Source organism: Equus asinus, chromosome X (genome assembly GCF_041296235.1).
Source record: "Equus asinus isolate D_3611 breed Donkey chromosome X, EquAss-T2T_v2, whole genome shotgun sequence".
In the NCBI taxonomy this organism is placed as follows: domain Eukaryota; kingdom Metazoa; phylum Chordata; class Mammalia; order Perissodactyla; family Equidae; genus Equus; species Equus asinus.
The window spans coordinates 5,631,861-5,657,954 of record NC_091820.1 but is presented as its reverse complement, the minus strand read 5'-3'; the positions used below and the strand labels follow the sequence as shown (position 1 = coordinate 5,657,954).

General features: G+C 39.5%; 1 protein-coding gene across 2 annotated transcripts in view; it reads left to right on the top strand.

Annotated features, from left to right (window-relative positions):
- Positions 1-26,094, top strand: part of ANOS1 (anosmin 1) — a 177,701-nt gene that overhangs the window by 94,049 nt on the left and 57,558 nt on the right. For both annotated transcript variants that reach the window (XM_070502495.1, XM_044768171.2), the window contains exon 3: positions 8,828-8,890. In XM_070502495.1, coding sequence (XP_070358596.1) covers positions 8,828-8,890 — 63 coding nt within the window. The remainder of the gene's footprint in view (positions 1-8,827; positions 8,891-26,094) is intronic.

The window sequence follows — 26,094 nt, the reverse complement described above, 5'->3', positions numbered from 1 at the left end:
TTGGCCATCTGTATATCTTCTTCGGAAAAATGTCTGTTCATATCCTCTGCCTATTTTTTGATCAGGTGGTTTGTTTTTTTGTTGTCGAGTTGTATGAATTCTTTATATATTTTGGAAATTGACCCCTTATCAGATATACGATTTGCAAATATTTTCTCCCAGTTGGTGGGCTGTCTTTTTGTTTTGATCCTGATTTCCTTTGCCTTGCTGAAGCTCTTTAGTCTGATGTAGTCCCATTTGTTTATTATTTTTTTTGTTTCCCTTGCCTGAGTTGACATGGTATTCAAAAAGATGCTGCTAAGACCGATGTCAGAGAGTGTACTGCCTATATTTTCTTCTATGAGTTTTATGGTTTCAGGTCTTATATTCAAGTCTTTAATCCACTTTGAGTTAATTTTTGTGCATGGTGAAAGATAATGGTCTACTTTCATTCTTTTGCCTGTGCCTGTTCAGTTTTCCCAGCACCATTTATTGAAGAGACTTTCCTTTCTCCATTGTATGTTCTTGGCTCCTTTGTTGAAGATTAACTGTCCATAGATTTGTGGTTTAATTTCTGGACTTTCAGTTCTGGTCCATTGATTTTTTTGTGTCAGTACCAGGCTGTTTCGATTACTATAGCTTTGTAGTATATTTTGAAGTCATGGATTGTAATGCCTCCAGATTTGTTCCTTTTTCTCAGGATTGCTTTGCCTATTCGAGGTCTTTTGTTTGTTCCATATGAATTTTTGGATTCTTTGTTCTATTTCCATGAAGAATGTCATTGGGATTCTGATTGGATTTGCGTTGAATCTGTAGATTGCTTTAGGTCATATGGACATTTTAACTATGTTTGTTCTTCCAGTCCATGAGCATGGAATGTCTTTCCATTTCTTTATCTTCTTCAATAATGTCTTATCTTTTTCAGTGTACAGGTCTTTCACCTCTTTGGTTAAATTTATTCCTAGATATTTTATTCTTTTTGTTGTGATTATAAATGGGATTGTATTCTTCTCTTTTTGCTAGTTCATTATTAGTGTATAGAAATGCAACTGAGTTTTGTAAGTTGACTTTTTACCCTGAAACTTTGCTGTTGTTGTTGATTATTTCTAACAGTTTTCTGATGGATTCTATAGGGTTTTCTATATATAGAATCATATCATCTGCAAACAACAAGAGTTTCATTTCTTCCTTTCCGATTTGGATCCCTTTTATTTATCTTGCTTAATTACTCTGGCCAAAACCTCCAGCACTATGTTGAATAGGCCAACTCCCCAAATTCTTGACACTCCAATCCTTATATTTCTTATACTTCTTTTTGACGTGTATCATTGACTTTTGCTGATAAATGAACATGCTTTTTTTAACCTTTCTAGGCTGTAAGGAACTCGAAGGCAGATTTTTTTGTGTAGTTTATAGATTAATGGACCCATCACTTAGCATGGCCCTCTGGTGGTAATAGAATTCAGCAAATGTTTATGAAAGGAATGAATGAATGACGTAGAGAGAAAGAAAGGAGAGACTTGCATATGATCAACCTTTCTCTGGAACTCATATCCATAATCCCAATAGCTTATTGAGCCTCCCTTCCTGTGTATCCACTGGGCACCTCACACTCATCATGTTGAACACTCAGTTCCTAATGTTTCCCCATGTTTGTTTCTCCTGCCCCCTCCATCTTATTGACACCATCACTTCCTTTCAGATCGAGGTTAGAAATGTTGGTGACTTTTCCCATTCTCCTTCCTCCCTCATTCCCACCTTTCAAAGAAAACCAGTAAGTATGTCCACAAGCTTGCACCTCAACATTGTCCTTCATGGGTTTATTTTGCTTTTCCTTTCACCCGGTGTCCTCTGCCATCCAAATGGTATATTGATACGAGAAATGGTGGAGAGAAGATCTGGAAGGCATTGTAAAAACTTTTGCTCTGGTTTCATTTGCTGCAATATCTCACCTCTCTAATCCATCCCCTGGTCCAACACAAAGTCATCTTAAACACAAATTGGGGCAAGCAACTCTCTGTTCTAGGAGTGTCGGTGGATCCTCGTTGAATTCCAAGGACCATCTTTCTTGTCTTGTATTTTACTGGGTCTTCTCCCCTTTTAACTATCACACACCAAGCCTGCCCCCCCATCCCGCCAATATATACAATATTGTCCAGGCCTCAAATCTACTTACAATTGCTCAAGTCCTACTTATCCTTCTAAGCTAATTCATGAATCCTCAATTCTATGAGATCTTCTCCGATTATCCCATATGGAAATACTATCACTTCTTTAGTTTCTTATGGGACATTATTCTTCTACCACTTTTTTTATGCTTCATTGCTTTAGACTTGTTTATTTACATGCTTTTCTTTCATGGAGATTATATGCTAAGTCAGGGCAGAATGAATCTTTGCCACATTTCCCCCCATCTTGGTGACTAGACAGTACTTTGCACGTAGGAAATACTAGTCCATTTTGATTTAGCAGATGTTAATTTGAACAGGTTGCAATGTATGGAATGCTGGTTGCTTTGTTTTAGCATAGTTTCTATTTATGTAACATAATGTAATTTTAGATTCTGTTTCCTTGATTATTTGGCATGTGTGAAAAATTTGAATTTTGTATGAACATTTTTTGCTTCAGAATTTATTGTAATTGCTATTTAGGTAATATATTTTCCCTTGCTGTACTTTTATCAAAGTGTTTGGTTAAATGTAAGGTATGGAATTTTGTGCTGAACAGTCCAGATGGTAGTTCACCAAAGCAATGTCAATAATTTCCCTCTTTGTCACTACTTTGGCTCATAAGAGCTGGATCCCTTTGTCTGTGATGTGAAATACTCAGTCTTATTGGTTGTGATTACATAAATGCCTTGGAATTTGTAGCACCTCTGGCATTCTGGAACTAAATCCACTTTGGGATCATAATAATTTAGTAATCCCAGAGGTTTGCAAAGTGCTTTTCAGTTTCTAAATCCCTTTCACATACATTATCTCGTTAAGCCCTTGTAGCATGTGGCAGAAATAGGGCAGTGCTTAATTTGGAAGCATCGTTTCTTTGAGTGTGCCAAAGCGTGGGTCCAAATTCCGGCCCCTGACGTCTCAAACTATAGTCACTTGCCTGGTTTCCTCAACTTCTCTGAACTGCCGTTTCCTCTCTCCAAAATGGACAGATAATAGGACCTAATTTGACCTACCTCCAGAGATTTGTTGTGATGAGGCTCCCCTGAACAAATAATTTGAGAAGTGCTCCATAATCTGTAGAGGTTCTGGCACTCTTTCACGTTCAGTCCTATTTTAACAAGTGAATACGGACAGTTGTGTTCTCATATTTGAGTTTGCAAACTGAGGCTAAATAGTCTATGTGCTTTTCTCACAGTTGAAGATTCGACACGTGGCAGAGTTCGGGCTCAAGCCAAGGCTTTCCAGCCCTCCAGTCTGCGCGAGCTGCGCTACCATGGAGCACAGGGCTGGTTCCCTAGAGTCTGCTCTCTCCTGTGCGTGCTCAGCCCATGTGCCTTGTGAAGGATCATAAAAGGGTTAGCAGACACCTTCCCTCCTAAAGAGGAGTTTGTAGTCAATTGGAGACAGTGTAACTTCAGTACAACTCATAGACTCTCCAAGTGAATTGAAAACAAAATGTGAGAAGTCTTGAGGGAAACTAAATGCTGTGTGGTTGCAGAGAAGGGAAATCAATGTGTGCTGTGTGGTTGCAGAGAGGGGAAATCAATGTGTGCCGTGTGGACGGCAATGGTCAAAAATAGATGGTTTGAAGCAGCTGTTGATGGGAGCGGAGAAGGACAGAATAGTTCCTCCTTAGGGAAGAACAATAATAACAGAGTGGAAGTGGAAGGGATCTTGTGTTTAGGGAACAGAAAAGAGACCAGCTTCAGTGAAGGTAGATCATATGAGGTTGAAGAAGTTGGTTAGGCAGGATTTGCTGGTTGACCAGATGTTTTGAATGTAAAACCATATTCTTTGGGATTAGTTTGAAAATTATTGACTAATTACGAGGGAACTCCCATTATCAAAACCATGTTTTAGAAGGATGAATGAGGCCAAAATATATAGAATTGCTACATGATTAGAGGTCACAGTTCTGAGTAGCCTTTACTCTGTGATCCTGGCGAAGTTGTTTCTCAGGATCAACTCTGTTATTACGACTAACCCACTGATTTTGTTGTGTCTTGTTCAAAAATTCTCAGCCTTGGCACTGTTGACATTTAGAGCCAGGTAATTTTTTTTATCATATGAGGGGCTGTCCTGCACATTGTAGGATGTTTAAGCAGCATCCCTGGCCTCCACCTACTAGAAGCCAGTACCTCTCCCTTCAGTGGTCACAAACAAAACTGTCTCCAGACATTGCCACATGTCCCCAGAAGTACAGAATCACCCCTATTTCAGAACCACTTACTTAGAGCAATTAAAGTAATTTTTCTAGTATCTTGGGCTGTACATAAATTACAATTGAAAAAAAAGAGCTGTACAGCATTGTGCAGTATACTTAAAAGTTGGAAGGGTTTACATAAAATCTGTATCACTGGCTTCTCTGTAAAGTTTGGAGTGCCAGGCGGGTCTGGACAAGAAGCAGAAGGCAGTGAAGAGTAGTTGTTTTCTGGATGCTGGGTGAGCTCTCCAGGTTCCCATTCTTCCTGTCACTCCCACTTGGTCCTGACTTACCCCCCTTCACTCTTATTCGTTATTTGCTTGGTCCCTGGAAGTATTTGAGTGTGCCAACTCTAAGTGCTGCAAAAACATGAATTTATCAATAAATGTATTCAACAGGTGTTTATTGAGCTGCTACTATATGCTGAGAAGATTGTAGGAAATGTCACAAAGTCTCAGTGCTCATGAATCTTACGTTCTACTAGAATATTCTGTGAACATGTTTTACATTACTGTATATTTTAAAATGTAAATGAATATAGAATTACCATCTAAGCAAATGATATTGTGAGTGTACTTTTCTAGAATAAGTAAAACATAATTGATTTAAATGATGATCTATATGATTAACTTTCTCAACCTATTTTTTTTTATTTCTCTGAAATGTGATGTTTTTCTTCATTGAGCTTGAAGTAATAGCCTAGGAAGAAGTTATTTCAAACAGTTTATCACCCTAAAACTTGAAAGCCTAAAACACTTGCGAAAATATTAACTTTGAGTACCGTATTTTTGTAGTTTGAGGCAGTATATGCTCATGGCACTTACAGTTGCGATATAGTAAGTTCCAAAGCTGTTGTCTGCTTGTCGTATTATCTCTCTCATAGTCCCTTCCCTCATGGAAGAGAGATGTGGGGCTATCCTCTTTTGGCAAACCTTTATTTACCTTTATTATTATTATTATTATTACTTGGAGAAACAAGAAGTGTTTTCTTCTTGTTTTCAGTGTGAGAGAAATGGCTGTCATTTTTTTTTTCTCTTTGGCTTTTGTTGAAATCGTTTTACCTGGCCAAGAGCACTATAAAGAAACAGAGCTTTGGCAAATTCATCCTGCAAAGATTTACTCACACGTCTACATCTAGGCTATTCTTGTCAAGTAGTTTTCACAGAGGATTACTGAAAGAAAATGTTGCCTGTCATTAATCACATTTTGAAATGTACCTTTTAACATTGCTGATTAGTGGTTATTGGAAATGAGGCAAGCATGCAATTAAAATGGAACTGTAAGTGAATTGCATCTACCAATGCTAGACTTTGACAGACTCTGGATTAGCAAGAAGACAAATGTGTTATGTCTTGCTTCCATTAGCATTTCAGAAATATGCCCATTTTTGTAAATGACGTTTGTTTTGTGATAAAGTATTTGACTGCCCTACAAGCTATTAGGAATATGGTTATCTGACATTATGGAGATCTCAAAGGATTGAGAATTTTTGGTGCACTCATGTCTGAATTTGTGAAAATGCAACTGTGTACACATGTAGAGAGGCATGTGTTCATAATTTACATTTTCAGCAATGACAGGAAGCAAGAATTGCGTTATTATTTTGAGGCGTTGTTAGCCAGATTGCATTGAGCAATTTTTATATGGAATAAATGCTTGTTGGAATAAATGTTTCCTGAATGAAATGACAAAGGCTTAACTTGTAAGCAGCTGAGCTGGTGTCCATGAAAAATCCCCAGATCTTGTGGAGCAGTCCTGCTACATTGTAGGACGCTTCTCCAAATGAACAAAATCTCAGGGTATTTTGAAGAGTACCATTTGTTCATTTCAAATGGTCTTGAGAAGGAATTAGGTCTAAGCATACTTATTAAATGACCACTAGCCTTTTTTGGCTAGGAGCCAATATCCCAAAACAAATATGGAGAGCTCTCAGGATAAGTCATGGGTCGGGACGTACCTTTAGGAAACAAAACTAACTCTTTAAAGAACTCATAAAATATGTAAGGTTGACAAGATTTTAAACGATTTCATTGCTATTAGAAAAATGGTATTCTTTTAGAATCGTTATATTGGTGAAAAATTGTACATTTGTTTTGGAACATGCTTGGGAGAAGTGAACACTAATAAACCTGGGTTAAGCTCATAGAGGTCCTGGAAAAATCTCATTGAAGAGCTCAAGTTTTTTAAATTAAAATACCTAAAAATGAATTGTTCGTATGCAACATTAAAGAATATAAAATCTAAAATATTCTCATAAGAAATAGATTGGTCCTGGGGCTGACTCCATGGCATAGTGGTTGAGGTACGGGCATTCCGCTTTGGCGGCATGGGTTTGTGGGTTCGGATCCTGGGTGCAGACCTACACCACTCGTCTGCCATGCTGTGGTGGCAACCCAGATGCAAAGTAGAAGATGATTGATACAGATGTTAACTCAGGGCTAATCTTCTTCATGCAAAAACCAAAAAAAAATGAGGAAGATTGGCAACAGATGGTAGCTCAGGGCTAATCTTCCAAAAAGGAAAGAAAGAAAGAGAGAGAGAGATTGGTTCTTAAGGAATCAAGAAGGAGACATTACAGACTCTGTTTTCATCAAGTTCTGTAGCACTTGTTTTTTTACCCCCAGCTTTACTGAGATACAATTAACAAATAACATTGTATAATTTAAGGTGTACAATGTCATGATTTGATGCACATATATATTGCAATGTTTACCACAATAAAGCAGTTCTTTTTAAAGTTTAGTAAACATCAGCATTTCCAGGAGAACTTGTTAAAGAGATTCCTGGGCCCGATCCCAGAGGCTCTGACTCTGTAGGTCTAGGGGCAGCCCATGAGTTTGCATTTCTAATAAACTCCAACGTGACGTTCATAGTGCCAGTCATTGATCACGCTTCAAATAGCATTAGTGTGATGAATTGACAGTTGATACGTGGGCAGTAGTTTGTTTTCATATAAATATTTTTGACTGAAAAAAATGGCAATGGATATTTGAAAATTGTTTCACAAGCATAGGGTCTTCCCGTTTATCTTTAAAGTATGTCTTTATTTTTATTTATTTTTTTTAGGAAGAATAGCCCTAAGCTAATATCTGCCACCAATCCTCCTCTTTTTGCTGAGGAAGATTGGCCCTGAGCTAACATCCGTGCCCATCTTCCTCTATTTTATATGTGTGATGCCTGCTACAGCATGGCTTGATAAGTGGTGCTCATGTCCACGCCTGGGATCCAAACCTGCGAACCCTGGGCCACTGAAGTGGAGTGTGTGAACTTAACCACTATGCCATCGGGCCAGCCCCAAAGTATATCTTTATATTAAAACAGGGAGGAGGTTGTTAGAAAGTAGACTAAAAAAATAGTATCGGTATATATCCTGAATTGTACATTATACATGTCTGAAATTTAACTGAGAATTTTGATCCTAATTGAAAAGTTTATCAATAGTGAAACAAAAATCATGTAGATAAAATAGTCATGAGCTTCTGGGAGCCAGGGGTATGCCGATAGTTAGATGGCTGACAACTCTACATGACTGTTAATTTTCACTAATTAAAATTTGCATTAAAATATAATTTTGAGAATCAAATCTCCATTCATATGAACATAACATTTTAATTTCAACCATGAGGGCTGGCTGTAATCTCTTATTTATTACTACATATTATATATAGTATATTTATATAGTAGTATAGTACTATATTTTATGTATAATAATTATATATTATATGTAGAACTATATATTATACACACAGATACTTTTTTATTCAACACTATTATTATTTATTATGACGTTTGTTATTGAACAATGGAGCCGAGCTATTACCTTTGGCTTATTAAAATACATATGGTAACAAATTATATATATATATTCAAACTTTATTCTGAAACTCTCATGTCAGAATCTAATGTTCAGGTTTATTCAATATATTTCAATAGAGTAATTAAACTGAGTGAACATTAATGTTGTCGGATTCAGTGAGCTAAAGACGTGAGTTAACAGCAATATATATGTGTATATATACATACTTACATGTATTTAATACAGAGCAATTTCACTCAGTCACTTACAGGAGAGTATACAAAAAATAACCGTATTTTGCCAATTTAAAACCAAGTTAATATTAAAATTTATAAGAAAAAAATTCATCTGTAACAAGCTTTAAAAAATATCTCTTCAATTAAAAAATTTCTTAGCCAAATTGTTCAGCCTGACAATGAACATCACCACTTTTCCTAACTTCACCTCCACACTGTGCACCTTTTCTTTTTCAATAGTGTTGAAATAGACATTTTTTTGATTGTTCTGTAATGATGCTCCTGCTCTTATGCATAGTTAAAACCACCCCCTGGGAAGTTGGATTTCCCAAACTAACTCGGAAAAGTAGGTGTTGAAAAGGAAGGAGCACAGGTGAACTCTTTGCCTTGTGGCCTTGTTTCCTCTCCGTGTTTGTTTATTTATTCCTGTTGTTTATCTCTCCAGTGCCTGGAGCCCTGCAAGGAATCCTGGGACCTGCGGAAGCAGCAGTGCCAGAGCTTCTGTGAGGTAAGAGGGCTCCCGGGCCCAGCCAGAGGTGCTCGGGGCACGGCCCTCATCTGGCAGTGCCCCAGTGGACTCCCTGCCAGAAAGGCACTGCATTCTTCTGCAGCTCGGGGAGTTCAGTTTACTTGAGGGGTGCGTGCCTGCGTGCGTGTGTGTGTGTGTGTGTGTGTGTGTGTGTGTTTGTGTGTGTCTGTGAATTCACATAAAAAAGAAAAAAATTTTGAGTCTTCTTAAAACCCAATCACCTACTGCTTCCATTATTGGTTAATCAGACAGGAAAAAAAAGTGTTACCTATGCTTGCAAGACTAGAAGCTTTTTTATTTTTTTTGGCGGAGGAAGATTCACCCTGAGCTAACATCTGTTTTTAAAGGTATAAACTCTTGCCATCCTCCCATCTTACATCCTGGCTATTCTACGGGTAATCCTCTGCATGATGTTGAGATTTTCACACTGTGTGGGAGAAGCCACCCATTTTATTAGTAGTGGGATTTCTCAAAACATTTTCATCTCACTGTTCACCCTGTGGGCTCCCTATATCCTGGACAGAAGGCTTATCTACTTTCTTTTTTTGTTGAGTAAGATGGGCCCTGAGCTAACATCTGTGCCAATCTTTCTCTTTTTGTATGTGAGCCACCATCACAGCATGGCCACTGATAGACAAGTGGTGTAGGTTCACCCCCAGGAACCAAACCCAGGGCTGCCGAAGTGGGCTGCACTAAACTTAGCCACTAGGCCACTGGGACTGGCCCAGGCTTGTCTACTTTTAACTGTATGAGAGACATCTTACTTGCTCTATGCTCTGAGTTAAATTATAAAGAGTATTATTGTCCCGGGAGACCAGCGTCTAAAATCATCAATTATGATGAAGAGGGGCCCAGAAGGACTGCTTTGCTGGACTCCCTCCCCGAGGGCAAACCAGAGATCCGGGGTCTGGGCCAGCCGGGGATCTGCTAAGATGCAGCCAGGAGGATGTGAGCTAGGCTGACTACACAGTGGCCTGTGAAAGTAAGGAGAATCGGAAAGTCGGTGCGCTGTCGTGGAGAGCAGCGGTGGAAAGTCCACTCCGGCAGTCCGAGGAACTCTGCTGAGGCTCTTGGGAGCGAACCATGGCTTTGAAGTGACGTGATGTGTTAGGGCTTCTCTGAGTGGAACTGAGGGCTGCTTGGGAACTCTTCCGAACCATTCCAGATGGACATAGTAGTCTGGTCTTCCCCGCCTGCAGCGAGTTTCACCTTGGAAGGCACACAGATTCCACTCTGGGAACATGGCTGTAGAATCTTGAGGAAAAAGATGTGCCATGCCGTGCCATTTTCCTTACAAACACAGTACCCCTTAATATCCCTGACTCTGAGTTGTTATTTTATGTCCAATCCCTGAGAAGGAAGATATACTTGAAGGTCATCTGAAACCTTTCTCCCTGGAAATTCCAAATGTGATAGCTCCCTGTGTAATTGCTGTTCTCTCTGAAACAACTCTGAGGCCTTCTGAACCAAATCCAGTTTATTAAAATGGGACTCATGTGTACAAATTGTCAACTGCTCTGGCAGTAAAGGTTAATTGTAACTTGAAAGGTGGGAGAAATAGAGGCCAGTTAATGTGAGGAACTTTATGGAGAGCCCTCAGCCCAATAGTCAAACCACTCAAACTTTCATATGCGATTTTAGTTCCTTTGATTGTTCTTATGGTTCTTATAAGGGTTTCTTTGTTTCTGGTTTATTTTGCAGTAAATATCTGACTATTATGCCGAAATAGACTGAATCCTGAAAAAACTGATCCCCGTTTCAGCATTTTCAAGGCTAGTCATTCACCGAGACAGACCTAATACAATCCTGTCCGTCCTCTTGCTCGTCACATTATTGGTTAAGAGTGCACACAAAGTCCATATTGTCATGCACCTAAGCTTTCTGTTTGAAAAAGTTCAGACCCAGAAGGACTCTAGATTTTATTCTTCTACAGCAGAAGCAACTAGACTATTAGACAGATTTGGCCCGATGTGTTTATTTGCAAGATAGCTGAGCTTTATTTGTCTTCTAAGGCATGAGTTTGCAAACCACGGCCCACAGAGCAAAACTGGCCCGCCTCTTGTTTTTGTAAATAAAGCTTTATTGGAACACGGCCGCACCAGTTTGCTCACGTATTGTCTATGGCTACTTTTGTGTTACGACAGCAGAGATGACTAGTTGCGACAGATCACATGGTCCGTAAAGCTAAACCTATTTACTGTCTGGCTTGTTACAGAAAAAGTTTCCCCACTCCTGCTCCTAAGACAAAGAACGATAGTCACAATTGTATCACAAAACCCACTTAACCAACCTCCTAGAATGTTGTTACTTCTTAATCTGTCTTACCAGCACCCATTTCTAAACATAAAGCATTGTTCTTGGTAATTTTAATTATAAAATAAACTTTCCTACATGGAAGAGACTTTTGGAGGCATGTTAATAATAACATACCTAGAATTGGTTCATGGCTTCCTCATGTATTGATCTCTAACTTCTCAGTTGATTATCTATACAATTCTACTTTTGTTACTTTCAGACTGGTACCAGAGTTAATAATGTTATTTTCTAAGGGAAGAGGTTAAGTGTTTGTATTAGAACAGGAATCTTTCAGGATTCCTTCTATGGACCATCTGGGATAATTTTTCCTATATCATTTTTTGGAACATGTTGGGTCGTGATAGGTGTATAGACAGCTCCTGCTTTATTGCTTTTGTTTATTAACTAACCATTATCTCCATCCTCCTATTTAAAAAAAAATCTTCAAAACCACAACAAACCATTTTTCCTACTGATCATAAAATGCACATCTCCTCACATTTAGATGTTCCTTACTTACAATTGATGGAATCTAAAATTATAAATGAAAATATTCTTTTTCTTTCTTGATGGTATATAAAATAATCATGTCTGTTAGAACTGATGTTGTCTTACTTTTGATGAAACGTGATATATCATAGTTTATGAGTGACCTTGCTCGATCACGCACCTCCCGTCTTTAATTCTGATGTTCCTGATTTCATGACATCCCAGCCCTGAGAGGTACTCACTGGGATGTCAACATTGGCAGTATGAAGTGTGTACTAGGGGTCCTGGAAAGCTGAGGCCCCATCTGCTTCAGGGGTCAGTCAATGGCAGAGGGACCTGTTGTTTATATTAAAGCTGTTATTGGATCAACCTGGGTTCTGTAGAGCTAGTCCTTGTCAGTGTGAAAATAGGAATAAAAAGATGGTTTCCCCTGTACCACAGATATGATTGTTGAATTTTTTCTTTGTGTTTTTTCCTTTTCAAATTGGTTTCCAAGCTTATTACGTTTGATTTTCATAAAAATTCTTGGAAGTTAGGTCTGAATTTCACTAGATGAACTTTTGAGACAATGGAACTTACGCTCAAGGAGAAAGGGTTTTATTTGCCCAAGATTATGTGGGTAATCGGTAGAGGAATAAGATCTAAAATCCAGGTGGTGTGACCTCTAGTTACATTTCTTTCCCACTCTACTCCGTCCCAGGCACCTCCTCCTGACTCTACTCCATGTCACAGCATATGGAGTAGAGGATCAAGGCTTACTTCCTCCATCAGGAAATAACGAATGAGCCTGTCTCTAATGTAAAGTCGTTGGCCCAACAATCCGTACCTGAAGAGGCTTAGCCTCAAACAAGAGGAAGTTTGGATTATGCAAAATCATGGTTAATTAATGGTCCTTCAAGGAGTTGAAGGAAGAACAAGGCTCCTTCTTACTTCAGGGTGCTCGTTAGCCACAGAATGTTCCAACGTGACTGAAAAGAGACCTCAGAAACTAAAGGTGTTAAGATCGATCTCGTTCCTATGTGGGGACTTATTGCACTCAAAATTGTGATCCTCCGCTGCTCCATAACCCAGTTTTATGTCTTAAAATCGAGGGTGTGCCGTAAACGCATCCCTTCAGGATGTGAGCAGAGACTTCCCCTGCCTGGGAACGGCTGGAAATGAGTTAAAGGCACTGGAAGAAGATGATGAGAGCTAAACAGGAAAATGATAGCATTTGCCCCAGAAGTGTGTGCGTTGTGGGGGGGGGGGGGCTCAGCACATAGAGTTTGGTACAGTTTAGTAATCTTTGCTTTAGTGGAGCAGAACAATAGCTTACCTGATTAGAATATCCTTGTGAAGGGACAAGTGGAGTTGATGCTCTTCTTTTTGATCATATATGTTTCTTTTCTTTCTTGGAGGTTGGGGATATACCAGAGCCTAAATAAAATAAAGCTGGCTTTGGGTGCCACGTCATGGGAGTCACAGATACAATTGCCTGTATTCTTTTGAAAAGTCAATTAGTGAACCATCCTGAGTCCACTAAATTAGCATCCAACATAACAGATGGATTCAATTTTTATTAAAAAGATTCCCTATTTTGGAATAGTTTCCTAAGAAAGCTATAGTGTGGCTCATGGGTACTCGCTTTAGGGAGTATTAACATTGAGGTACTGAGTATTGAGTAATGAGGTAGTATGAGCAATGGGTAAGAAACACAGGCTCTTTCATTTACTTGCACAGTCTTAGCACTCGAGCAAATGAGAGATGGTGGTGGCTAGTCCAGGAGGGTCGTGGTGGAGGTGGTCAGAAATGGTCAGCACATAGTTTGAAGGTAGAGCCAACAGAGTGCATGACAGATTGGATATGAGGAATGGGAGGAAAAGAAGAATCAGTGACGATGCCAGGGTTTTTGTCATGAACAACTAGGGGACTAAGGAAGTTGGGATGACTTTGAGATGATACTGAGATGTAGACTATGTGACAGGCACAGATTTTTGAAGGGATAGGTCAGAAATTTGGCGTTGAGCATGCTTATGTTTGAGATGTAAATGAGACATCCACGTGAGATGTGTCATAGGCACATTCATGAGTCTGGAGTTGAGAAGAGACATCTAGGCTGGAAATAGAAATGCCATCAGTGATAGATGGTATTTAAAGTCATGAAGCTGGATGAGGTGACAGAGAACAGCTGCACAGGTTATGCCCTGAATCACACCAGTATCAGCAGGATATGGAGAAGAGGAAGACCCAGCAAGTGAGACTAAGGGAGGCCAGTAAGATGGCAGCGTCCAGGGAGGGGGGAGTTCTCAAGGCCACATGGTGAAAGCTTTTCAAGAAGGAAGAGGTGATCAGTTACACCTGCAAGAATGTTGAGGTCTGAAAATTGACCATTGGATTCTGCAATGTGGAGGTCATTGTCAACCTTGATCAGAGCACTGTTGTTGGGTGGCTGAAGAGAAAGCCTGTCTGGCATGTGTTCAAGAGGAATGGCAGGGAGAAACAGAGAGGGGGGTATAAAGAACATTTCAGTGAGCACTGCTGTAAAGAGAAGGAGCAAAGCGAGGTTCTGGGTAGAGGGGGAGGTAGGTAATCAGATATTTAAGTATTTTCAGGTTGAAGAAATAACCACGTAGTGTAAGCAGATGGGAATTATCCAGAAGAGAGGGGTTGATGGTAGGGAGAGGGGAGAATTGCAGAAGCACGTGACCTTAAGCGGCTTGGTGTCCATTGCACACATTGAGGAAGGTTTGAAGTGGGAACAAGGACCCTCCCCCTGTGTCACGAGATGAGAGAATATAGGAGAATACATGGGTCCAGATCCAGGTGCACAGGTGGGTGCGAGGGTGGGTTTGTGGACGTTTTCTTCTCAATGCTTCCCTTTTCCGGTGAAATAGGGAGATTGGCTGAGAGCGCGAGCGGCAGAAGGCAGTGGAGGCTGCGAGGACCGGCGCACAGTACACTTTCCAAAAGTGTTAGTTTCTATTACTACCAATAATGAACTTTTATTTTTACAGAAGATAAACATTTGCCTTTAACATTTTCATAAGACACGCAAGTGTTATTTACATTTCTGGGGTGTGATCCCCGGGCGGTTGGGGAGAGTGCAGATTTTGTCCCACTTTTCAACATGGCAGTAGTGGGAGTAACAGAATTGAAACGTTTCAAGGAATGCCTGTGAACTTTTATACTTGCTGGGAGATTTCCTCTACCAGCCATCTTATAAAGGAAGTTTTCCTCATTGTATCGAATTTTATAGTCCTGGAAAATGAGAATATCAAGAATGTTGAATTACTTCTTAGGGTTGTTCAGTAATTTATTGACTAGGGGGAACATGTTCTCCATAGAGTGTAGGCTGTTTTTTTTCCAAATAGTAAAGCTCAATTTTCACTGAATTTTTATATGATGCTGGGGAGTGTGGAATTATATGAGACTCAATTGGAGGAGAATTGATGAGTTTTGAAAATTTATAAGAGGCTGAGACAGGAGACTATTCTGAGTGATTTAAGGACCTATCTTGTCTGAAAAGAGGTAGCCACGTAAGGAGTTAGGGGACTAGCATGGAAATTGCAACAGCATCCAATTTCAGTGAAAAATAAAAGATGCCTGTAAAGCGCTTAACCAGCTCTGAATATAAGAAACATTAGATAAATATTAGCTATTTTCATTATGAAGGAGGAGGGCAAGGTCACCACTTGGGAATTCCGTGATAGGTCGGGTCCCACTGAATTTTGTAGTCAGGAGGTGACTAGAAACCTGCGTCTGTGGGTTCTGTGGAGCAATGGTAGTCACTGCCTACGACTCTGGCTCGTGGAATAAAGAGTAGAGGAGGGGATGTAAACCGAATGCACACAGCCCTTTCTATCATCTGTTCTTTCTATAAGATTGTCTTTGTGGGACAGAGGAGATAGTAGAGGAGATGGAGGGGGCTTCCATTTTGAGGAAGTGGTTTTTGTGTCTTTCTCCTTTGGGAAGACTTGAGTACATTTATATGCCAAGGGGAATCTTGTCAGGAGTGTGAAGTTGGAGGGATGTCGCATAAAAAGCACACACTCCTGGAGTAAGAAACTAGGGATGAGGCAAGTTTCAGCTCAGAGATGGAGCGACCCACGCTTCTGCAGATGCCAAACTCTAGCTCCCGGGATGATCCGGACCGTGCTTTTCAGACTTGATTGTGCTCACAGATCACCTGGGAGTCTTGCTAAACGGCAGATTCTGTTTCAGTAGCTGTATGCCGTGGGCACAAGTCTGCATTTCCAACGGGCGATGCTGATGCTGCTGGACCAAGGACAAGCCCTTGAGCAGCAGTGTGTGGGTAGCCCTCTTTGATGCTGGGGTTTCCTATCGAGCACTCACTTTGAACTTCCTAAATTCTATGAAGTCTTTTGTGATTTCTTCTATGATATTCTATAAAGAGAAAAGATGCAGTTGCTGATAATGATTGAAAATAAACTGATGAAAATGGTTTTTAAAAGTGAAAAAAATGGGGCTGGCCCAGTGGCGCAGCAGTTAAGTTTGCACGTTCTGCTTCTCGGCAGCCTGGGGTTCGCCAGTTCGGATCCCGGGTGCGGACATGGCATTGCTTGGCAAGCCATGCTGTGGTAGGCGTCCCATGTATAAAGTAGAGGAAGATGGGCATGGATGTTAGCTCAGGGCCAGTCTTCCACAGCAAAAATAGGATTGGCAGTAGTTAGCTCAGGGCTAATCTTCCTCAAGAAAAAAAAAAGTGAAAAAAACCCCACATTCTTTTATCTTTCACAACTGAAAATTATAATTTTTAGTTTGTCTCTATCTTCCAGTGAAAGGTATTTCACTGTGTATAGAATTCCAGGTTGACAATTTTTGAAAAATTAGTACTTTTAAGATCCCTCTTTATTTTCTTCTGTCTTGTATATTTCCTGAAAAATCTCTGACATTCTTACTTTTGTTCTCTACTGTGTAGAAACTTTTTATTTCTCTGTCTGCTTTTAAGATTTTCTTTCAATATCTAGTTTTAAGCAATAAAATGATGGTATGCCTTGACTGGATGTTCTTTATGTTATTTCTGCTTGGAGGTCATTGAGATTTTTCTAATTATGGGCTTATAATTTTAACCAAATCTTTAACATATTGGGCAATATATTTTTTCCATCCCATCCTCTGTCTCCTATCCTTCTGAGACTCTAACTATACATGATAGGCCACTTTAGAATGTCTTCTGGGTCAGCGAGTCTCTGATCCTGTTTTTCTCCATTTCCCCCTTTTTGGTTCATTTGATAGTTTTATCGCTGTGTCTTCAAGTTCCCTTCAAGGTGTTCTGCAGTGTCTAACCTTCTGAAAATCCCATCTGGCTTATCTTTCTTTTTCTTTTCTCCCTATTTTTTGGTTGTGGTAACATTGATTTATAACATTATATAGATTTCAGGTGTATATCACTATAATGGAACTTCTGTATACATTACATCATGTTCACCTCTAACAGTCTAATTTGCATCCGTCACTGTACAAATGACCCCCGTTACCCCTTTCACCCTCCTCCCTCCCCCCTCCCCTCTGGTAATCACCAATCTCTTCTCTGTATCTATGTGGTGGTGTTGTTTTTTATCTCCCACATGTGAGTGAAATAATACAGTGTTTGTCTTTCTCCATCTGACTTATTTTACTTACCATAACACCCTCTAGGGCCATCCACGTTGTTGCAAATGGCAAGATTTCATCTTTTTTTATTGCTGAGTAACACTTCATTGTATATATGTACACCACATCTTCTTTATCCGTTCACAGGCATTTAGGTTGCTTCCTAGCCTTGGCTATTGTAAATAATGCTGCAATGAACATAGGGATGCATACATCTTTTTGAATTACCATTTTCGTGTTCTCTGGATAAATATCCAGAAGTGGAATAGGTGAACCATATGGTAGTTCTATTCTTAATTTTTTGAGGAACCTCCATCCTGTTTACCATAGTGACTGAGCCAGTTTGCACTCCCACCAGCAGTGTATGAGGGTTCCCTTTTCTCCATATCCTCTCCAACACTTACTTCTTGTCTTTTTAACAGAAATCTGGCATATTTTTTATTTCTTCGTTTTTACTTCTGGAACTTCCATGCAAGTCTTTTCCATATCTTCCATTTCTTTCCTCCCTGTTCATGTTTTCTACATTCCTGGGCACACGGAGCATGTTTATTTATTTATTGTTTATTATCTAATGTCCTTTTCTGCTAACTCTATCACCTCTATCATTTCTGGTTCTGTTTCTGTAGATTCCTTTTTTTCCCATTATGTGTCATATTTTCCTGCTTCTTTGCATGCCCAGTGACTTTTGATTGGACGTCAAATTTTCATGTTCTGAATTTTGCTGTGTTTCTCTAAAAAGTGTTAGGCTTTGTTCTGGCACCTAGTTAGTTACTCGAGGTGGCTTTGCTTTTTGATACATTCTTAGGCTGGGTTCAGAGCAGCCTTTCTGTAGGGCTAATTTCTCCTCGGGACTAAGGTGACGTCCTTCCGAGGACTCTATCTGATGCCCCATGTGTTCCGCATCCTCCCCGCTCCTCCTGTTTGGATGTGAGTTCTTAGCCTTCTGAGAACCCTGGGAACTGTTTACTCTGTGCTCCCTGGTTGTTCAGTCCCTGGGCTTATGCACTTTCACCCCATGCACGTTCAAATCAGTGTCCAGCCAAAAGTTCGAGCGCTTCCTCTGCCACTCTCTAGGGCTCTCTCTTTGCATAGTTCCATCCTTCCTTTTATTCTGCCCACAGGGTCTATTCACTTCAGCCTTCTTCAACTTGGAGCTCTTCCTCCTCAACTCAGAAAGTTCCAGGGCTTTCCTTGAGTCACCACTCCCTGCACTGTGGACTTGAAACTACCTACAGCCATTCTTTTTGACAACCTTGGGCTCACCTCATCTGTGACGTCTCTCAGGGTGTACAGTCCTGTGCTACCTGTTGGCCAATGTCTGGAGAATAAAGTTGTTGCATATATTTGTCAGTTTTACAGTTGTTTCCAGCAGGAGGTCAGTTCCCACATTCCTCAACAGGCAGAAGTAGGAGGCTTTTGCCAAATAAACCAAATTAGTTGAAGCTCTCTGTGTTCTGATCACTCTGGTTTTGCACAATCTGTCCCTTATGGCTGGAAAGCACCTATGTTCAAATGCTACCCTTAACTCCTTTCTTCTCTTAATTTAAGACAGCTGTCATATCCTTTAAGTGCCTTCTTTGACCTTCTTCTCTTGAGTTAGTGTCGCTTCTGTGTTTTTTAGCCTGATGTTCATTCACTCACTGTACAGTTCTGGTTGTTTACATCTTGTCTCTCTCCTGAAGGGCAATCAGAATGGGGACAGAGGCTATGACTTTGGCTCTCTGTGTCCTCACCCTATGACACACCGCTGGACACTGTTCAAATGCTCTTTGGCTATGTGCTACCAGTGGTTCTCGTAGGACCTGTCCACGAGTCTGTTATAGCGCTTATGATGTGGTGGTGCAGTTGTTTCAGTGTCCATCTCCTACAACGGATTAGGCTTCTCTAGACACTGATAGTCTTACTTCTTTTTCACATTGGCGTACTCCTGGCTAGTACATCCATATAGTGCTCGAATCCAGAGTTTCCCAACTCTGGCACTATTGAGATTTTTTAGTTAAATAATTCTTTCTGGTGGGGGGGCTACCCTGTGCACTGTAGGGTGTTGGGCAGCATCCCTACTCTCTGCCCACTCCGTGCCAGCAGCAGTCACCTCCCAGCTGTGACCACCAAAAATGCTTCCAGACTTTGCCTAATACTCCGTGGGGGCAAAATCTCCCCCATGGAGAAGCACTCTCCTAACCTATGGTATCTGTAATTTCCCTGGCACATTCGTGATGACGAAATGATGTTCTATTTACCCTAAGTTTTATGTCACTTTATGATGATCCAATCAGTCTAAAAGTGGTATAATTTCCACATAGTAGTGTATAAACAAAGGAATAAGAGATTTCAAGAAAGATTACTTCTTGTGTCTACCTTTATTTCAATAGAAATTAAACTGCATAGTGATTTTGCCTGTTTGTTAGTAAACATAAACTGTAAGGGTAGTTGGTAATAATTTTCATACCTTCTTCTGGTCGTCATTAGATTCCTAGTACCTAGGGGCCGGCCTGGTGGCACAGCGGTTAAGTGCGCATGTTCCGCTTTGGTGGCCTGGGGTTCACCAGTTTGGATCCCGGGTGCAGGCATGGCACCACTTGGCAAGCCGTGCTGTGGTAGGCGTCCCACATAGAAAGTAGAGGAAGATGGGCACGGATACTAGCTCAGAGCCAGCCTTCCTCAGCAAATAGAGGAAGATTGGCAGCAGTTAGCTCAGTGCTAATCTTCCTCAAAAAAAAAAAAAAGATTCCTAGTACCTAGAACACCAGGTTGGTTTATGAATCAGTATGTCAATGCTTCCATGGGCTAATTAGTTCATAGCCATGCCCAGTAACTCCTATTAACAAAATGCAGGAAGGATGGGAGAGAAGGAAATATGGTTTAACTAGAATACCCTAGCTGTCCCTGATTCTCTAGCAATCTTTGAATTTCTGGAATTGTTTATGGGCTCAGTGACCTTTCAAAGATCTTCCAGCAGGATTCTGGAGTGTTGCTCCCAGTGGAGAATCTAAGCACTGATACTCCCATACAAGGTGATGCATTTGTCTTCAAAATCAATAGAAAAGCAGGGCAAGGAAGAGGAAGCCGACATAAACGTCAGTCAAGACGACTATAATTTAACAAAGGGGCATGTACCCATAGGACAGGGACTTGCGTAAAATGCGTGTTTCTAATTTTTCTCCTGATTTTGTATTATTCATGGTCAAAGTCATTAATTTGCCTGGGAACCAAATTAATTGTAATCACATCTAATAAATTAGTATGTATAATTGAGTTTCCAAGCAAATTATAATTGTACTTCAAAGCATAAATTAGAAACATTTGTATTGGAATGATTTTCCTATTTTGTGTGTACTTAGAATTTAGATGTCTTCTTTGAAAGATACAACTGATAGGGATTTTTTTAACAGTATAATATTTTGATTATTTTTAGAAAGTATGCATGCCTGTTAAAAATTAATATAACAAACTGCAAAGGAGAGTAAAACCAAATGGTTCCTCCAAGTTCTACCATCCAGAGTAGCCGTGCTTGCCTGTGCAGGAGTTGCCATAGCTACCCTAAGCCTGCTCTCCTTAGACATTCCTACTGAAAAGATTGGCCCTTGGCTGGCATCTGGAAACTTAGATTTGGGGACGGTTCCCACCATTCCCTAATTGATAAGAGGGGCTCACTGTTCCTAAACTATTAGTACAAACAATGTGGTTTATGATAAACAGCCATTTCCTTCTGGGACTCTGGATTTTTGGCACATGCTAAGTGGGAGGTGCTTATGTGACCAGCCCCCAATAAAAACTCTGGCATTGAGTCTCCACTAAACTTCTCTGGTGGACAGCATTTCACATGCATTGTCACAACTCATGGCTGGGGGAATTAGTGCATCCTGGGAGAAGACTCTTAGAAGCTTGCTCCCTGGTTTCCTCTGGACCTTGCCCCATATGCCTTTTCCCTTTTGCTGATTTTGTTTTGCATCCTTTTGCCGTAGTAAAAGGTAGCCATGAGTATGACCACGTGCTAAGTCTTGTGAGTCCTCCTAGTGGATTACCGAACCTGGGGATATTCTTGAGGACCCACAATGCATTAGGCAAACATCTCATCAGCTATCTCTCTATGCATGCTAGCTTTTAATAATGCTTAAAGTTTAATTTTATTTGAATGTAACAGAAGAAAAAGGAACCTCCAAATTTTACAGAAAAAAGATTATGAAAAATATTACAGGATTAAAATTACTATTTTTTAAGTCCAATATTTGCTTTATCATTTACTGATGTCTTAAAATTAAGTTCAATTGAGGCCGGCTCAGTGGTATGTTGGTTGGGTTCATGTGCTCTGCTTCAGTGGCCCGGGGATCACAGGTTCAGATCCTGGGCATGGACCTACACACCACTCATCAAGCCATGCTGTGGCAGTGTCCCACATACAAAACAGAGGAAGATTGGCACGGATGTTAGCTCAGCAACAACCTTCCTCAGACAAAAAGAGGAAGATTGGCACAGATGTTAGCTCAGGGTCAATTTTCCTCACCCACCCCCCCAAAAATAAAAATATAAAATAAAATAAAATAGAGTTCAAGGTAAGTCACATTCATATGTGTCTCACATCACTCCTTCTACTTACCAATTTTTCTAACATATTATTTTTCAAATTTTAGATTTATTATATAAAATTCTCTTCCTTAACCATCATTCCGACTTTATTTTTAATTTTATATTTATGTGGTTGATAAAATGATTACTAATTCCTTTATGTCAACTTCTTTACTCTTGGCTTTCTAAATTTGATTCATATGTTAGTTTGCTTTTAAAAAGGAGTCCTAGATACCATTTTCTTTCAGATTGTTCATGAGAAACTTTGCCTATTGTTATACCTGAAGTCCAAATTGAATTGGACAAATATTTTTTTCTCACACAATATGTAAGCATTGCTTCATTTTCTTTGGCTACCAAATATTGTACTAGCCCATCAATTCTTTTCTGTTTTTCTATAGAATGGCTGAATTTTGCCATTGTTTGGTTTTACGAGAAAGGCTCATGGGTGCTGTATTCTCTGAGTCTTTTTGTCTTTGAGAATATTTCTGTCACACATATATTTGAGTAACAACTTGGCTGATTATATATACACATATATAATATATAGTTTGTTTCCTTACTATTGTATAGCCATTGCTCTATTGGCTTCACACATTAAATTTTGTAGAGAAAATTGGGGGCAACCAAATCATAATCAACAACCTGGATGTCTGAAAAATTATATTTTTATCCTTGAAGTTCAACAGCACAAGCTTTATATCAGTGTTGCTTGTTCTTATCAATATTCCTTGAACTTGACTCTCTTCTGATTTTCTGATGTATGATTTACATATATACCTGTGTAGATATATGCCTTTGTTTCCCTCTGCTCTATTCCTTGATCTTTCAGGAGTGTTGGAAGTTCCCCAAGTGATCCTAATAGGGAAGCAAGTTGAGAGCCACTGGCTTAGCTCTCTTCTTATTTTACCCTGAGATATGGTACAGGTCTTAGAAAAACGTTGGCTATAATAGTGGCCTGTGCTCTTACTTGTTTTTTGATTTTGGATAAATTATAATCTCCCTGGGCTTCTGTTTCCTCACTTGTAAAGTGGAAATAATAATGGTTGTGGGGACTGGAGAGGAATAGGTGAGATGAGCTAGTAAGGCACCTGATAGAGGATGAGGGACATGGTAGATCTCCGGCATCCATTATGGGTTAACTACCACTGCCGTGGTGATGATGACAGTAAAGGTGGTGGTGATGACGATGGTTATGATGGTGACAGAAAGCTCATTTCAGGGGATTCTGTATTCAAGGTTGCACTTTTGTTTATTGGCTGGAGCAGGAAGAGAACCACCCCACAGCAGGCCGTATCTGTATCTCAACCTGTATTTGAGATTTGGCATATGGTACAATTTTGTTGAATTGAACCTAATACCAAATGAAGGTTTCTCTCCATATCTGAGGCCTCATGTTTGTGTGATTTCTAACATATTAAGATAATTTACTGAATTGGATGTTTTTATGTTCATCATTCCATGATTGCTGCACAGATTATTTTATGGTGTAATACCTCACATTTTACACCAAATAAAATGAAGATAATAGGGGCTGGCCCCATGGCCAAGTGGTTAAGTTTGTGCACTCTGCTTCAGCAGCCCAGGGTTTCACCAGTTCGAATCCTGGGCATGGACACGGCACCACTCATAAAGCCATGCTGAGGTGGCGTCCCACATGCCACAGCTAGAAGGACCTACAACTAAAAAAAAAGTACACAACTATGTACCGGGGGGCTTTGGGGAGGAAAAGGAAAAATAAAATCTTTAAAAAAAAAAATGAAGATAATAGTATCCTTTTGAAAGCATCCAAGAACTGTTATCCACTACTGTTAGTATTTCATTTTATTTTTATCATTTGCCATGGGAAAGTTTTGCTTAGCACTTTGTCCGGGTAAGGCACTAAAAAACACGTTTTAGTTTCTTAGTTAAGAGACGACATGTAGGCGAGATTATAAGAGTTAACTATATAAGAAGAACAAAAATTAATGAGTTTAGTAATTATGATTTTTCCAAATTTAAATTGGAGCCAATGACCTGGCATAAGATTGCCATTTGTGTGATTTGTGAAATTGTTCATATGAATAGTTTTATAAAGGAATGGTAGTTACATTAACTTTACAATTAATAATTTGCCTGAATAGACTGGATATAATTGTATAAACAAGAAGTACAGCATTTAGCACATAGATCTGTGTTGCCACATGGGTTTTCATTTACCATGAAGTCGATGGGTATTATACTCATAATGATTTGGAAAACTCACACCTTTCCTGAAATTTTCACATTCCTCTTGACAAGTCTAGGAGGAATTAACTGGTGATATCACAGGAAATATTACATGCTTACTGGTCAGAACTTTCTTTTCTGGCCTCCAAATGACCTTTTGTTCACAGGATTTCCAACTGGCTATTAGGGGACCAATTTACACATTTTCTTTATGTCTAGAGTATTAATATTCACACGTCATTTTCTCTGACCTGTGTGCATTTTTGTCCTTATTCCATTCAACTGGTAAATTCTCATTAAGCTACGATTAAAGACCTAGTGAGAAACCTTGTGTCCAGATACCATATGTTCTCTAATTTATATTCAGACCATTAATATTTTTCAACCTAATCCAAGATAATTATCCAAGATAATTAACAGAGAACATCAAAAATTGCCTTCAGTAAGTATAAACCATAGAACAGCTAAATAGAACTCCTCTGTAAGATTACTGAGCCAAATCCACGTATTTGTAAAATGATCTTCATTAAAAACTTAGACTGTTTCCTTCTTATAAATTCCAACAGGGCCCAGTTCATTCCATGCAGATTTCAGTAGTCTGTTGGAAACTTGTGGATGGTCACACTGTAGAAGAAGCAGAGCCAACCTCCAGTCTTTGGATCTTAGAACAATTTTTGTCAGAATAACCGAAGGATCTGGAAAGGTTAAACAGTAAACATGTAGCAGTGGGAAAAGAAAAAGACGCCAGTTACTCTATTTCTGTTGAGTACCTGTTGTGGGCCAACCCTGCACAATAGTGCTAAGTTCTTTGCTTGCACAATCTCACGTAATATTCATAACATTATTTGTATTATTCTGAGCTCGTATACCCGTCTAGAAAACTCCAGTGCAAAGATGAACGTTTTTTTGTTTCCATGGTCCTCAAAATAATCCCCCCAAAATCACATTTTAGAATCCATACCAAAAAGGAAGAATATTGAACCACTCTCACCTCCACTGGAAGATGTAGCTTGTGGGGCTAGTATGATCATTCGTTTATGCTCATTGGGAACGCATGTTTCAGATCTGTGTAGGCCACTGTTTTTGTTTATTTGTTTTTAATTCTGCCTCACAGCTCAGTAAGTAAGTTATTAAGATGAGGAGGTACCTCTGCTGTCCCTCCCAGTTCCGGGGTGTGGTGGTTGGCACATGGGTGATGAGAGTAACACATGAACAGAGAGTCCAGGCATTGTTACCCGACGCCTGACTCATACCCTATTTTCATATGTGAAGAAGTTGAAACTGCATTAATTTGATTATAGCATGGTGAAAACTCAGTCACTGTGATTTCCAAGTTAGCAAGCAGTAAACACTTGTCAGATTTAATAAAATTATTTCTATTTGGAAATCTCAGCTTGTGTGGCAAAGGCCAGTGATTTTACTAACTAAGTATTTTCTTTTAGTGCGCGTAATGTGTACATTTTGTTGAAGGAAGAAAGCTGGCAAACACTCCATAATTGTCACAGACCCCTTCACATACTTCTCTGATTGCTCACTTAGGTTTTGACCTAAATTTAGAACTTCAAAAGCCAATGAAGTAAAATACATATAGCAGCTAACAGAAAAATGAACTATGAAACTGAGGAAGAGAGAAAAGCCTCAAGAACTGATGATGCCTTCAATGTTTAGAAAGTTTTGGGTTTTCTTTAATTAACTAGCTACAAATTTGTGGTAATTCAATATTGAAACCAGGGCCTGCCTTCTAAGTTTTACCTGGAAAGTTCTTAAATTGAGACACTATTTCAATCCCGTCAATTCATGTTATTTTCAAATTTTGTATATGATTAATTATTAACAGTCCATTTCATTTGACATCTACAATTCTAATTCACACCTTGGAATGATACTTTTTCTAGCTAGTGTTTCTAGTTTTTCTCCCTCTGTTCAGTAATCTAAGAGTATGAAATCTTTCCCTCGTATTTAATTGTCGTGGAGATTTGATGCCTTGACGTGCATTAAATTGACAATATCAGAAAAACTCTTGTGGCTATAAG